Source organism: Teleopsis dalmanni, chromosome X (assembly GCF_002237135.1).
Source record: "Teleopsis dalmanni isolate 2A chromosome X, ASM223713v2, whole genome shotgun sequence".
NCBI lineage: Eukaryota > Metazoa > Arthropoda > Insecta > Diptera > Diopsidae > Teleopsis > Teleopsis dalmanni.
The window spans coordinates 13,202,521-13,218,060 of NC_051848.1; the positions used below are offsets into that span (position 1 = coordinate 13,202,521).

A 15,540-nucleotide genomic window follows, 5' to 3' on the forward strand; every position below is an offset into this window, starting at 1 on the left:
CCGCCAGCTGACCTTCGCAGTGTTATATTACTTAGCATTTTGACAATCAAGGTCTCTCAGCTGTTTTATGTCAAATTTAAGAAGAATTTATTGCATGATAATACTGCTATATACAATCTTTATGTATTTTGCAGAGTAAAACAAAAAAGTGCCCTAATATATGCAATAAATAGATTGGTAGAAATAGGTATAAATAGATTTTTTTTATTATTATTTGAAACTCATGGTACATAAGGCATCCTCAGGGACCTCAAGATTGATCCGATCAAAAAATACATAAAGGATAGAGCTCTGAAATTATTTACGAAAACTGACGGACTTGCCAACACCGCGTTATCAAATCTCAGAATTGTTACAGGCAGATCTGAGACTGAAGAAGTGATTGCTTAGTCTGGAGAAGTGATCAACAATAATTCAGTCAAGGCGTAGAGAAGGGGTTATGAAGAAACCTCGCAGTTAATAGAGAGTAAAAGTGCTCAAGTGTACTGACTCAACTAGCCTCAGCATAATAATATATAAATACATGTTTCATTTGACTACTACTAGTTCAAGTGCAAAGAACTGTCAAACAATTTTATTATATTTTACAATACGATTTACAAATGTCAGGTTGCCAAAGGCTTTGTGCTACTTTAGTGCTACTTTAGTGCTACTTTAGCAGTAATCTGAATATTTCCTTTTTTCCCAAATTTCCCCTTTTGAGCAGTAATCTGAAAATTGTGGGAATATATCAAAGTTATCTTCGTGTTCTTTATAGAGAGGTAACCATCACACATGCCTTGGAAAGTTTAAAAAAACTTCAACTAAAATTAAATTAAAATATTTTCATTATAAAAATTATATATTTGATTGTGTTGCATAAAATTTCTGTGTTATAAATTCTTAAGAGCAGAATGCCACGAGGTATGTTATTTTAATATATTAATTCGGATGATTATATTTAAATAAGTCTACATTTTTTTCTTCATGGCTCAAGCTAAACAACAAAAAGGTATAAAGAGAGATCTCTTGCTTTCAAAATCTGAACAGCAATTATCACCACTATTTCAAGCGGAATTTGGCAGCCGTACTCATGGCGATAAGTATCCTAACGCTCTTCATACCGGTGGTCATGGTGGACATCGCGGTGCTGGTGGCTATGGAAGAGGTGGTCGAGGCAGTGCTGGGCGTGAACGTGGGCGAGCTCGTGCTCGTACTGGTGCTCGTACAAGAGCCAAACCTGTAACTTATTCTTTATTATAGGTTTAAAATGATTAAAATAAAATTATTGCCTTTTTAGCGGATATCCAGCACAGAAATTGATGTCGAACTCTGGATGGGTGATGATCAACCTTCTAACGTAAACCCACCCAATGTTTTTTGCACTTATATAGTGCCTTTTTTCGGCTTCATTACCATATGCGCAACTATATTATTTATTTTGATAAATTTATTTCGCAAATTTTTCTTGTGAAATATATATAATATATTTTTTTATCTTTTTGTTATAAGAAATATAACAATTTTGTTTGTTTAAAAAATAATTCCAATTATTTTTTTTATTATTTAAATAATATATAATAATAATGGCAATACTAATTGAACGTCTTAAGTACTAAATTAATATATAGGTATTTATGTGCAGATATTTGTTTATGTAACCTGGTAGAGATTGATAGATTTTGGATTGGAACCTTTCGGAAAGAGTAGTAAGTGGGTTTGCGTGAAGGTATTTAATAATTTGACGTTAGTGTTTGGTCATTTAATAAAAATATGGGAAGCAAAATCTGCTAAATTTAACGATATCGAGCCTGGTGTGGGTAGGGTATTTTAATGTTAAAATTCTCTGTAATGTTGAAAGAGGTTGGCTTTATCTATTTAACATTTTTTGAGTGAGATGTATTTTGATATATCTGATACGTGCAAGTTGCAGTAAAAAATTAGAGGATATGTATGATCTCTCAGTTTTGGTTACTTGACCAACTATTTTGTACACGTTTATACTCCATTGTCCTAAAGGTTCAACTCGGATATATCTTATTTTTGAGGTACAAAAGTCATCATCATTATATTTGCAAAGGCTGGGACTAAAAAGAATAAGTTGGAGCAAATTGCATATTTCGCATCCGATCCATGGAAATATTCACAGAATAAAAAAATGATTGAAAGTTTGGACTACTCCTTGGTAATATTGATGATCGACTTAAAGTCATCTGCAAATTTGTGATTGCATGGGATTAGTGAATGTGTGTATTGATTTTATTAGAAGTAATATGTAAATATAGTTTTTTTCGTCATCCTGTAGAGTTGTATATAATACAAAAGAATATTAGACGAATATTTTAATAAGTAGATTTTCAGGTATATTGTGAATAGGTAAGTCGTTATATGATATAAATATTTTGCAGGCTTATTTATTAAGTTTTTTCATAGTTTTGATAGACATACTGACGTCAGTGTAAAGATTCAATCAAGATTCAATTTTGGCAAGAGATGTGGTTTCGGGCTAAGTAGAGGATTGAGAAATTAAACCCTCTCTCGACAAACAAAAATTACGCTCTATAAGTCTCTTATGTCTGTCCTTATATATGGTGCAGAAGCTTGGACAATTACCAACAGTGATGAGAAGCAGCCTTTGAGAGAAAAATTGTTCACAAGATGAAGAATAAGATAAGATGTATAATTTTGTTATTAATTTTTTGAGTTGTTACGTCGAAATTTTTATTAAAATCTGTTTTGTTTTTTAAGAATGCACGAAATAAAAGTTAACATTCTTAAAAAACAAAACAGATTTTAAGATAAGATGGTCCTTATGCGTTGGTAACAATTATCAAATGAGATGGAGAAATTAGCTGAACAAGCTATATCGCGATACTTACCTAGTTAAGTAAAGTTTTTCAATGTGTGTATCTAATCCGTGATTTTTATTGATTATGACTTTGTTAATTTTAAGAGCGCTTACACATTGATTAAGTACCAGGTAATATCAGACTTGAAGTTTTACCTTGAAATTTCTATAGTAAATAGTAAAATAAAACAAGTTTAAGTAAATGAGAAATGTTTAATATTTATTTAAAAAATTACTCTCACTTTCTTTTTACCTAAAAAATATAAAATATTCTTTGAATATTACCTGCGTAATATTACCTGTGAATATTACCCCTAGATTTCAAATTGGACCCCTAATTTCGGTCCAGGGTACGCACATGTACATTATGTAAAATCAGCACACATACATATATGTAGCGTCCAAATTTGGCTAAGCAATAGCAATAGCATTTCTATAAGTTTTCTTAAAGATATTGTCCTGCAGATGGCGTTGTATAGAAATCTATTTTATTTATACATAAGGAAACGCACTGGATGGTTTAGTCATAGTGGGAAATGAATTTAATTTTATTGTAACTTATTTTTTTATAATTTAAGTAAAATTTAGTTTAGTAGCTTATAGCTTAGCAACGAGTTTCGAATTGCTTCGCTAACATAATTTCTCAAACTGAAGCGAAATTTAAACATCGTTTTTCATTTATTCGCGGTGGCGTCAAAATTTCACGCTGCCCTTTTCGGTTGTAAAATGGATGTTGTTATTGTTGTTGTTGTTACTGCTGTTGTTGTTGTCGCTTTATATTGCCACAATTGATTGCGTTCTTATGATATGGGTCGTGCTTACACCCGTGTCCGGTAGGTGCAAACAATTGTTCTATTTAGATTGAAACTGAATTTCTTTTGAGATGTTTGAGGTGTTTGAGGTGTTTGGAGAACAAAGCGGACAGTTGTTGCGTGAAATTTCATAATTAATCAACCTCAGATGCCCGTTGCAATACAAATGATGAAAATAAAAATGCATAAATGTAGATTAAAAGGATATACCTTCTATATATTGTGTGCGTTGAGAAAGAGGGTCACCGTTTGGCTTACTAACTTAAAGAACTTTTGGAGTGTTTCATAGTCCAGCGCTGCTTAAATGCGGAAGAACGGGTATTCAAAGAAGAGTCATTTAGGTTTACAAAAATTTCCCTTTACAATTCTATAAGCACATAATATTACAAATCTTTAAATAATAAATTAATAATCATTTTAACCTTGCGGCCCTCATAAAAAAATTGAAAGTCCAATGAAATGCTATTCCTAATGAAATAGTCAATAGAATATTACCCAATTATTCTCACAATCACGAAATTATTTTTCGTAAGAAATGATCCGGCGTTATTAAGCGAAAAGACGATTGTCACAAGGTCAATTAAGGTGAAATATTTTGAATGCCAGAAGAAATAGGTTTCTTAGGAAGTACTTTCTTGACAATTTGTCAGTCTGTTTATCGGTAAGAACAAAGAATATATCAAATAATCTAATAGATTAGAAGCGTATGAACTGTCGGAACCGTATAAAGAGCTATTACTCACACAAAACTGATGAAAACTCACACTATTGTATTAAGCCGAGCTCAGAAATTTTAGATGCCTTAACCCTCATTGTCCTGTCATGGTCGCCGTAATGGAAATCGTCACTATGCTGAAAGTTGGTGCTGAAAGCTGTCCTCGGAAATTTGGTGAAAAATTGCTCGTGCTCATGTCGGTAGTCAATTACTTTTTCTTTGTTATAGATTTATAAAAATTGAATACATCTTTTAAATAAAATGATTCCCTTATTATGGAACAAAATAAAAAATTTTGATTTAATTATATAAAATTTTTTTATCAATTTTCAAATAAACTTCTTTTGATGTGACATATATGCCAACGTATACCTTAAACTTTTTTTAGGAATTTTATTTTTTGAGATCTCAAAAAGTTTTCCACAATTTAACAACTTTAGTTTGAAGAGCAGGAAAAAGTTACATGACATATCGACGGAGTGCGGAACAGGGTCAGTGATATTTGTTAAATGTTTGGCTAAATATTTACTTACATGAATCCATAAACTAAAGTAGCTTTAATGAATTCATGAGACGTACTGTCAACTTCAAGCATCTCTCTTATGTTGAAATGAGAACTTGAAAATCAAATGATTTTCTACTACAATATCCATGTTCGGAACGAAATAAGCCTTCTTTAAATGCATTATACCAATCCTATACTTCGACATTCTATAAAACTGAAGCATTGTAGACTTCTTCCAATATTTTCAATAATTCGACACGACAAAATCTGTTTGCAATACAAAATTTCAGATAAATTCTTTAGTTGATATTCTTATCCATTTAAAGCATCGTTAAATAACACTTTATCAAGCTAAATCAAGATCGCCTTAAGAGTCAAAACTTCATGTTATGTAGACAGTCAATGCATATGACGAAAAGCCACGGCAGTTCTATGCTCTATCTGACCATGACAATAAAGTAATGATATGCAGTGACTTAAGTTTTCATGCTATCACTTCTATTCTAGTACTTTCTAGTTGTATCTAAATTTAAACGGTAATATTTTTTATGTGAGTATAGCCACTACTCCTACTTAAAAGTCGGAAATTCTAATATTTATTACTGAGCAACACTGTTTTAACCAACGTGACGACATACAAAAAACCTTGTTATCATGATAAAGTTTGATCGAAGTTTCTCTCTTGTTCTCATTGTCATATTTTTAGCTTACATTGACCATAACTATAATACATTCCGAATTTGATGTGGCCATGACTGTCTGCATAACAAACATGGCCCTTAGCGACAAAAAACTTTTTCCATACATAAGTGTAAAGCTGGCTTTTTAATAAGCAATTCTAATAATTTGCAATAATGTAGAAAATTTTAAATGATATTAAGTAATAGCTTTGTTAAAATCACACATTTAAAAAAAATGACTTCAAAAAAATACTAAATCCAATAAGAATCGCGCTACCTTCCAGAAAAGTTTTTATGAAGAATCTAAAATTTGGGCTAAATTTAAATATTCAACACCATTTCATAGCGAAAACCTAGACCTAGAGGAGTGATCAAGTGAAGGAAGCACTAACCATGCTTGTTGTACGAGAATGAAGAAAGCACGTACGCAGCAAAGCCGCCTGAAAAGACATGCTGCATCACTCCGAAACCCTGTTATATCCATATAAGTAAGTAAGTACTGTTGTGTACTGTATTCTCTTTGATTAGGTAATGCTATTTTTGCGATATTGTGATCGTCCTTTATGTAGAAATATAATACATTCAACATTCTTTGAATAGGACTACCTCTTGGAATTCTCTCTGCATTGCAAGGGAAAACTACTAAGGGCTCAAAAAGTCAATGATTTTTCTGGATTCCCTCTTTATATGCGATACATAATTGTTCCATTGTCAGGTAGAGCAAAAGTCTCTAAACTAAATATGTTTGAATATAAGGCATTAAGTGACTAATTCAAAAAAAATGTATTACAAAACTCAAAAAGACAACTTTTGAGTTACATATATGTACATTATATATATAATATGTTATAATTATTATTGTATATATATATTATTGTATATATTTATATATATATATGTTATAACCCAAATATTTTGTTTATCGTACTCGTATAATTTAATATATTAAATAAGGAAAAGCGATCCCTGGTTCCATACATCCAAAAAACAATTATTTAAACTATTTAGATTTAGTTATAAATCCAATATACATTAAGACCGAAAAGTTTTCGGAAATTCTCATTTAAAATTCGCGCGCTGTATATTTTTCGATATTTTAAGTTTATGTAGTTTGGCAGCACTGTCCTTAATTACTATGCCAAAAATGAGCGCGATCTGTCAGACAGTTCGTTTACGGCAGCTGTTGAAACCAGTTCACCTCAGTAGGGCGTTGCGAAAAAAACAATGGAAAAAAATATTGAACAAAGAGTTTGCATCAAATTTTGTGTTTCGAACGAAATTTCGTGTGCAGAATCGTTGCGAATGCTACAAAAGGCTTATGGGGAATCAGTTTTATCGAAAACTCAAGTTTATGAGTGGTACAAAGCCTTCCAGGACGGTCGTACGACCGTCGAAGACATTTCGCAACGCACTACTGAGGTGAACTGGTTTCAACAGCTGCCGTAAACGAACTGTCTGACAGATCGAGCTCATTTTTGGCATAGTAATTAAGGACAGTGCTGCCAAACTACATAAACTTAAAATATCGAAAAATATACAGCGCGCGAATTTTAAATGAGAATTTCCGAAAACTTTTCAGTCTTAATGTATTATTATTGTTGTTAGGGGATGTGGCACTGCGACCGTCGGGTCTATTGTGCCCCTCCTGGGTTTATAGTAGGTCTCTAAGCCCTATTGCGTCAAAAAAAGTAGTATAGAACATACTTTACAAAGTGTTATTGCCTCTTACGTATGAATATACATTCCGTGACATTTCGACGTGATTTGACGTGATCACACTTAGTCCAGTTTAGGTATTAATTTTACCAAAGAAACAAAAAAATTACAAGTATTACTGGTGATATTAGACAGCTTATCAATGTCTTGTTCCTGCCACTAGAGACAACAGCTAGCTGAACTTCTACTGCTACTGGCAGTAACACCAGAATAATTCTCATTCTCTTTAGTTCATTAAATTATTTAAGAAGAAAACTATTTTATTTGTGAATAATAGATTTGAGTCTTAAACATAATCAGCGGTTCCGCATATAAATAAAATTCTCAGAATGAAAAGATATTAAGAAAATTGCGGTCTATTTTTTTCTGGAATTTAGAACCTTTTTTTATTTATTTCTAAATATTCAAAAAATTTTCCTCTAAAATTAGAACATTTATTACCGTTTTTATACGTTAAGGAAATTTCCTATGAAGTTAAGAACATTTATTAGCGGAAATATGTAGGTAATTTATTAATTGCAACTGTAAAATGAAAATGAAAATGAAAATGCTGAGTTTTTAAAATGTTGCATTTCATTGATTTATTTGATAAGCATTTAAAAATAAAACTAATTAATAAAAGTCAAAAAATTGTAAATTATTATTATCAATAACAAGCCAAGCAAATTAAAATTATTTTAAATAAAGTCCGTGAAATCGTCATTGCTCTTGCGTGTTCAATATTATACGCGCCCAACAAAAAAAGTGTGAAAGTGCTGTGCATTGAAGTATTGAATCGACTTAATATGGGACAAATTACACATAACAAATCCTCAAATTAACGAGATAATCAAATACAAAGGCTGCCAATAATTGTAAAGCAAATAACGCAAAAACAATAACAGAAAAACACAAAACAAATACACAATACACAATACAAGCAATCTGAATAAAATAAAGACAGTACAAATAATTGCTTTTGCGTTTAACAAATCAAATTTGTGGAAGTAACGCCTCTAACGAGTTCTGTAGCTGGCAACACATTAGCTTAAATGAAATAAGAGAGAATAGTCCCTTCTGATTGGTTGAAAATTTATTTGACGTATAATAAAGAAGAGTTGTTCCAAAACGCTTACTGCCAATCAGAAAAAAATTTGTTTTAAGGCGAATATGGTGCAATAAAATAGATTTGCATTCTTACTGATAAGAAATTATTATTGTAATTAAAATGAAACATTTATGGGGTTCCGTAGCAAACACTAGAAACAAATTTTATTATAATAATTTCGTATTATATGAATAATTGAAACTGAAAGTATATTAAATAAAATATACTACATAAAATTATATTATTGAGGCCAATAATGTATATTTATTAAAAATAATTGAAAACGTTTAGATATATGCATATTTTTCAATAAAAATTATAATTGTAATCGGTTCTTTCGTTATATTATAAGTGAGATAAAATTGATTTTAAATAAGTATTAAAAAGGAAATACACTATCATCTCTCGTAAGCTGAAATTACGATTTTCCATTACAGTTTTCATTACTTTTTAATGTTCTCGTCAATCAAAGAAATATAATAGCCTTCTTTGAATGCATTATACCAATACTATACTCGGACTTTTAATGAAACTGACTCATTTAAGGCCTCTTTCAACATTTTTAACAATTCGACGCAAGAAAATCTGTGTGAAATACCAAATTTCAGACAAATTCCTCAGTCGATATTTTTAAATAACACAATTTAAAATGTAACGATTGAAGAATCATAAAATAAAACTTCATAAAATTTAACAGAGGTAGTCAGCAGATCGCTTTGAGATTATTAATTACGCTTATAGTTTTTTCCGGATGAAACATTCAAACGTAGTACTCTCATTTTATCATTACACATATCCTCGATTTATTATCAATTAAAACGTTATAAGTAGCTTAAAAAAATAATAAACAAGTACAATTGCCTGTTAAACTCATATACGCAAAGCCAAAGTATTATACTTTGGTCATATAAAATTATGTATTTATATAGTTCAATTAGATATGGTACTGTCCTATTTATTATCAATTAAAACATTATATAAAATGATTAGCTTAAAAAAAAAATAATAAGCAATTATGATAACTTGATAAACTCATATACTCAAAGCCGAAGTTCAAACTCAAAATTATAAATATTGTATAATATTGTACCTTAATTTGGTTAAAAACAAAAAATTGCAGTCGGTAAAAACTCTCTAAGTTAATACGTCAATGCACTATAAATATAATGAAAATGTGTTCTATTATCTTCATGTAGGGGTTATGTTATCATAATATTTAACGCCAAAGCGCTTGAGAGACTGATTCCGTATTTAGGTTTGAATTTACATAAGATTTCATCATTTACACATTACAACTAAAATGTTTCATTGGTCTCAACTCGTCTCAACTTAAGACGTTAGGAAAAACGTCTTGAAGTTCTTCAAAAAAGCTAGTTACAGTGGAGACACCATTATCTCTTAACGGGAACTTTTACATTTTGGGACAAATTTTGAACTTTAGAAATAAGAAGCAGTTACTGGGTGTCCAATTTAATGAATTGTAATAAACAATTTGAAACGGAAATTTGTGAATTTTGTCACAAACCTTCAATTACTTCTGGAAATTTTCTAAAGCCCTATTTATAGAGTTAAAAAAATATTTATACCGTGGAACAACTGCTTCATATACATTCATACAATATTTCGAAGGCTCTACGTATTTTTGCATTTCATTTCTTGAATTTATTTATCGACCTGTTTTTTTAAATGGTTTTTATATAAGACCGTTATATAGCCGATAGGTCACTTTATGTTAAATAATAAAAATGTTAAATATTCCAAGTAATTTACAACTAAAACAAAGGAACTAATAAAAAGTAACGAACTCTCATATGTATAGTGTATTTAAATGTTCATTAATGCCAACCCATCTGCTCTTTTAATATAAATAAAAAGAAAAAAACATTATTAGAATAATAACTGTAAAAATAGTAAAACTTGGAAGTAGTACTATTATATGATTATTACCTAACATAATTTAAAATTAATATATATGTACATATATGCATATTAAGTTCATATTAAAATAATTTAATTTAATTAAGTGAACATTACTTTACCCATTTGACTTTCACCCAATTAGCTGTAACAATAGTAAAATTGTTGAACATACTCACACACTTACCATTTATCAATGGGAGGAGTTTCATATTCTCTGCATTCACAAACAACATCAACAACAACAACAAACAATAAACAATAAACAAAACAACAAAACGTATTGGAAGCGTTAAAAAGAACGCCTTGCCACATTACCTGAACGACAGACTAGAGCTACACAAATTAATAAATGGCTGACGTCTTGTAAAAGAGACTCAGAATAAAAATAAAAACAAATTGTAAACAATGCCAAAAACAAAGCAAAAAGAAGCAAAACAAAGTAAGATGTAAAATAAAAAAGAGAAAATCAAACACAACAAAAAGGAAAAACTATTTTGAAATGCTGCAGAAACAGTTCGAAATTAGGTAGCCGCTGTCGTTTACACATCTTAAGCGAAAAGTAATGATCTTGATGAGAGATCTTCAAAGAAGTCAGTTATGAAATCAACGCGAAACGAACAACACGTCACACGCAACTAATCGACTTTGCTTCGGAAAATTTTTACTTAAAGTGTGAAGAAATATTTAAATATTAGAAAGAAAAAAAATATATATATTTAAATATTAAATATATGTACAAGTATAACTAAAGTAAAGAATCTTTTGCAAGTGGTAAGAACACACCACGGCACATACCAACCAATACTGCGATACCATAATTAACTTAATAAAATTATAAACGGTTACTTGATTTCTGGCACAAATTTTTATGTTTTCGAAATTTCCGTGTTATTTCAAATTAGAACTTAAATAAGTCAAAACGCCAATATTGAGACGAGACAAAAGTGAGATAATAACTAAAACAGTAAATAAACGAAATGACTGTTACGGCGCTGGCGGCAGCTATGCATAAGCCATTCTTTACTGGATATCCACCGATGCAAGGTAAGATGTGTCAAATGCATTAACAACAACTATATTTTGACAGATATGACAAAGAATGTTTCCTGTAGAGTTTTTGTAGAGTTTGTGTAGAATTTGTGCAAATCAATGAAAGTTAATGCGGTTAATATAACAAAAATGGGATTAAAGTTGTGCATAAACATTTGTGGAACCTGAAGAAGAATCTACTGTGCTTCTGTGCTACTGCTAGTAGATCCAGTGCTACTGCTATTAGTGCCTGTGAATATTAATTTGTTAACAAAAAGTTAACAAAAAAAGACACTAATTTTGCCAAAAATTTAACAGACAAATTGATTACTAGAACTCAATAAGAGAGTCTTCAATTGTCTCACGGCGAGATTTTCAATTTTGAAAAAATTTTCATGTATATAGTAATCTCTGAAGCGATTATCAAGGTATTAATTTTGACAATTTGATCTTATTTTTCTTGAAACCATTTGATTTCCTAATATTTTGAACTTCCTATAAGCTCATTAAACCGATGGTCTTCAATCACAAAATGTGAACAACATACTTTTGGTCACTTGATTTCCTAATTTTTGGAACTTCCGATAAACTCATTAAACTTATACTCTTCAAACAACATACTTTTGGTCATTGAAATGACCAAAACATTATAGCTTAAAATCAGTTATCATAAAGAAAAATTTTATCTCTACAAGTCCAAGATATTGCGTCTATAACACATTCTATTCCAATTTATCAATTATGTCCTTATTTAAAATCAAACTTCTTATATAGTTCTCATGCTTATTTTCCCCGTCAACTCTCCTATGCTTTTCTCGTTTTCTTTGGATTTTCTTACGTTTCTTTTCTTTTTCGTATTCTCAACATTTTAATTGCAAACATTAAGTCACAGTGAGTGTCAATCATAGGTCGTGCGACCTTGCACAGCTACAATCCATAAAAATAATTTCCTATGAAGTCAATTCTTTTCAGTTTTAGTGCGGCTATAAATCACTAGGCACTCGCTTTCAAATATCTTTGTGTACTTATATACCCAAAAACGGAATGACTAGTGGACTGACTAAATGACTGACATACTACAAAACGTTCATGAACGTCAAGTAATTCACACCCCGGCGGGAAGCACGCGTACACATTAGAATTAAACGTTCGAAAACGCTTATTTACCTGAAATAATAAAATTTTAAGAACTGACATCTATAGAAGTATACCCATAAGTAGTAAATACAAATATACATTGAGTTTAAAAGAATAAATTGCACATTTGCATTTGGCAAAACATGAAATAATCGTTCTGCTCAACATTTTACAATTTTCTCATTTGACGATACTTTTTATATGTAATTACCTATGACTACCATATTAATAATACCATTAATATCAAATATATAATCTTTATCTTCATATTCTTTTTATTTACAGCGGAACTGAACGCTGGACAAGGACGTGTAAATGCACTTGGTGGGGTTTTTATAAACGGACGTCCTTTGCCTAACAATATCCGTTTAAAAATTGTCGAAATGGCAGCCGAAGGCATACGTCCTTGTGTGATTTCCCGACAATTGCGCGTTTCGCATGGATGTGTATCAAAAATACTTAATCGTTATCAAGAGACTGGCTCTATTAGACCAGGTGTAATTGGTGGCTCTAAACCGCGTATAGCAACACCAGAAATTGAAAATCGCATTGAAGATTACAAGCGTACCAATCCAGGCATATTTTCATGGGAAATACGTGATCGACTAATACGTGACGGTCTCTGTGATCGCTCCACAGCGCCTTCAATTTCGGCCATATCGCGTTTGGTACGACGTGATGCACCTATCGATGATAGCGATAGTTCAAAACAAAACAATAATAGCGGTTCGGAAAAATCTCATAAGCCATCCGATGAGGATAACTCAGATTGTGAAAGTGAACCTGGCATTGCCTTAAAACGTAAACAACGTCGGAGTCGCACTACTTTCTCTGCTCAACAATTAGAAGAATTAGAACGGGCTTTTGAACGTACACAATATCCTGACATTTACACCCGCGAGGAAATTGCTGAGCGCACTAATCTATCAGAGGGACGCATACAAGTCTGGTTTAGTAATCGACGTGCACGCTTACGCAAACATCATACCTCGATTACAGCCACAAATACACCAATGAATAATACCTCAGTTGGTCCATATGGCGCAGCCCATCAAATTTCCAATAATAGCTATGCTAGAATGCATACTCTACCAGCTGCCGTCTACGAGCAACAAATGTATGATTTCTATACCGTACACAACAGCGGACACAATGCAAACAATATATCAGTCGGTACAAATGGATTGCATTCTACAGTAGCTCCTTTGTCCACCTCTCCAACACAGCAAATTTATAATTCTGGTATTGCTCCCTATCATCCATTTTCAACACATAACGCTTTGCCGATAACTGCAGAAGAATCACGCTTCACACAACAAGTGCAATATCCAACGATTGCACCATTAGTTGGTACCAACAACAATTCAGTACCATGCGGAAATCTTTACAACATTGAATCTGAGACAAATCAGACAATGCCACGTAATGAAAGTCCCAACGAATCATTATCCCCAAATTATGGTTCTGGAAATGCAATCAACAACACAATTCAACTACCACCGACACCAAATAGCCTATCTGCTGTTAATGGTGGAGGGCCGAATTCAGTCAATGGCAACAGCAATGAAGATATACACGCTGCACTGAAGTCCGAATCAGCAATGTCGCACAATCTTTTCGCCAATTATGCTACTGCAAATATAAATTCAGCTACAACTTTATACACGGGACGTCCGAATGCTCCACTCTCACCTGAAGAGCTTAATTTGTCGACTCATCAGTTAGATACACCAACTGCTAGCGCTACTGCTGCTGCTACAGAAGTATCATCAACTGAAACACCATCAACTGCGTTACCACCAGGACCACACCATCTCTTCCACCATTCCCAACACACACATACACAGTACAATCCGTATCACGCACATCAACAGGTCACCAAATACGCAGCTGCGGCAGCATTTCATCATCATCATCATCACCACCACAGCACGTCAACCGGTGCAGCAAACGCATCCACCGCCACACATTACATGAAGCAAAACTACAACACAGCCTTCAGCTCGCCATCAAAAGTCAATTATCATGGAGTCCCTCAGTCATTTTATCCTTCCTGGTATTAGAACACCTGAAATGTAGTTCACAGTGCTTGTTAAAAACAACTAAACATTAAAATAATAACTAATATAGCCCTCGAGGCCCCGATATTGGACAACCAATACGTTTCCTATAATCGAAAATGATTAGATCCATATTTATTTATTATATCCTTACTTTTACTTATTATCCTTAAGTGCTTTATTCTATTTTAGTTGTATTTCATTTATTGTTATTGTTAATGCAGCTATAATTTTACTAAGCAAACTTGTTTATTTTTATATTTATTTTAATTAAGAATTTATTTTTAATTATTTTGTCCGTAATTTAGAATATCTGTAAATAATTTGTTTAGCTTTCATTGTTCATCATTTTCTACTGAAAAATTCTACTTACTGCAGTTCAAGTGCTTCAAATTTAATACATAAGGTAGCTATTAATTAGGCATGTTGTATATATATATAATAACATTATATAATAATAATAATAATAAAAATCGATTTAATGTTTAATCATTAAACATTTGTTTCATTGTTGTTTAAAAACTAGTCGGTTCTAGGCTTTGGAGAATAGATGTACCAGAATATAATGCCCTACAAATGAATTGTGGGACTTTACGGAGGTTCGTCGAAACCCTTTGTTTTCACTTGTATATAAATTACATTTAAAAACCCATTTATTTTTTTAGTGTCTTTTTTCTCAAACTTACTTTATATATTTGATATTAAAGCCCACACAAAAATATCTTTAATATGAAGAAGTGCTTATATCAAGTAATGATTTCACCTTAACATTTCAACAGTTTGAATTCCATAAACGAAAAGTTACACTAATTGTCGTCTGAGTTGAATTAAATCAATCTTTTTTCACCTATCTGCAGTTAGCTTTTAGTAGTCCCGATTCTAAATAGCGCTATATGAACTTCTCAAGTTAAAAATTTTTTAAAATTATTCAAGAATCACTATATGAAAGCAATTTCAGAACTCAGCAAATTTATAGGGACAATTAAAATATGGTTATATGGCTATGGTTATCTTTCTGGACCACCACGTTTGTCTCAAATATATGAAGATTC

The 15,540-nt window shown here is 31.6% G+C and overlaps 2 protein-coding genes and 1 long non-coding RNA gene across 4 annotated transcripts; 2 read left to right on the forward strand and 1 right to left on the reverse strand.

Annotated features, from left to right (window-relative positions):
- Window positions 1-832: 832 nt before the first annotated feature.
- Window positions 833-1,453, forward strand: LOC119688185. Its single transcript, XM_038102869.1, has 3 exons — window positions 833-903; window positions 977-1,221; window positions 1,280-1,453. The coding sequence occupies exons 1-3, from the start codon at window positions 894-896 to the stop codon at window positions 1,451-1,453; spliced, it is 429 nt and encodes a 142-aa protein (XP_037958797.1). The 5' UTR covers window positions 833-893.
- A 1,890-nt stretch (window positions 1,454-3,343) lies between these two features.
- LOC119689986 lies at window positions 3,344-4,556 on the reverse strand. Its single transcript, XR_005253527.1, has 2 exons — window positions 4,062-4,556; window positions 3,344-4,006 (listed from the first exon to the last, which is right to left on the reverse strand). It is a non-coding gene; the product is annotated as an uncharacterized LOC119689986 (long non-coding RNA).
- Window positions 4,557-10,954: 6,398 nt separating this feature from the next.
- Window positions 10,955-14,779, forward strand: LOC119690133 (segmentation protein paired). 2 transcript variants are annotated; one of them, XM_038105124.1, is made up of 2 exons: window positions 10,955-11,306; window positions 12,714-14,779. In XM_038105124.1, the coding sequence occupies exons 1-2, from the start codon at window positions 11,240-11,242 to the stop codon at window positions 14,489-14,491; spliced, it is 1,845 nt and encodes a 614-aa protein (XP_037961052.1). In that variant the 5' UTR covers window positions 10,955-11,239; the 3' UTR covers window positions 14,492-14,779. The 2 variants fall into 2 exon arrangements, with proteins under 2 accessions (XP_037961052.1, XP_037961053.1); XM_038105125.1 differs by lacking the exon at window positions 10,955-11,306 and adding an exon at window positions 11,399-11,719 and having other exon boundaries at window positions 12,714-14,776.
- Window positions 14,780-15,540: the final 761 nt, after the last annotated feature.

What these genes read in the sequence shown, in the direction of transcription:
- LOC119690133 (XM_038105124.1), top strand. Translation starts at nt 11,240, where the DNA reads ATGACTGTTACGGCGCTGGCGGCAGCTATGCATAAGCCATTCTTTACT. An exon ending in TGGATATCCACCGATGCAAG is followed by an intron (nt 11,307 to 12,713) that starts GTAAGATGTGTC and finishes TTTTATTTACAG; the next exon opens with CGGAACTGAACGCTGGACAA.
- LOC119688185 (XM_038102869.1), top strand. An exon ending in CTCGTACAAGAGCCAAACCT is followed by an intron (nt 1,222 to 1,279) that starts GTAACTTATTCT and finishes TTGCCTTTTTAG; the next exon opens with CGGATATCCAGCACAGAAAT.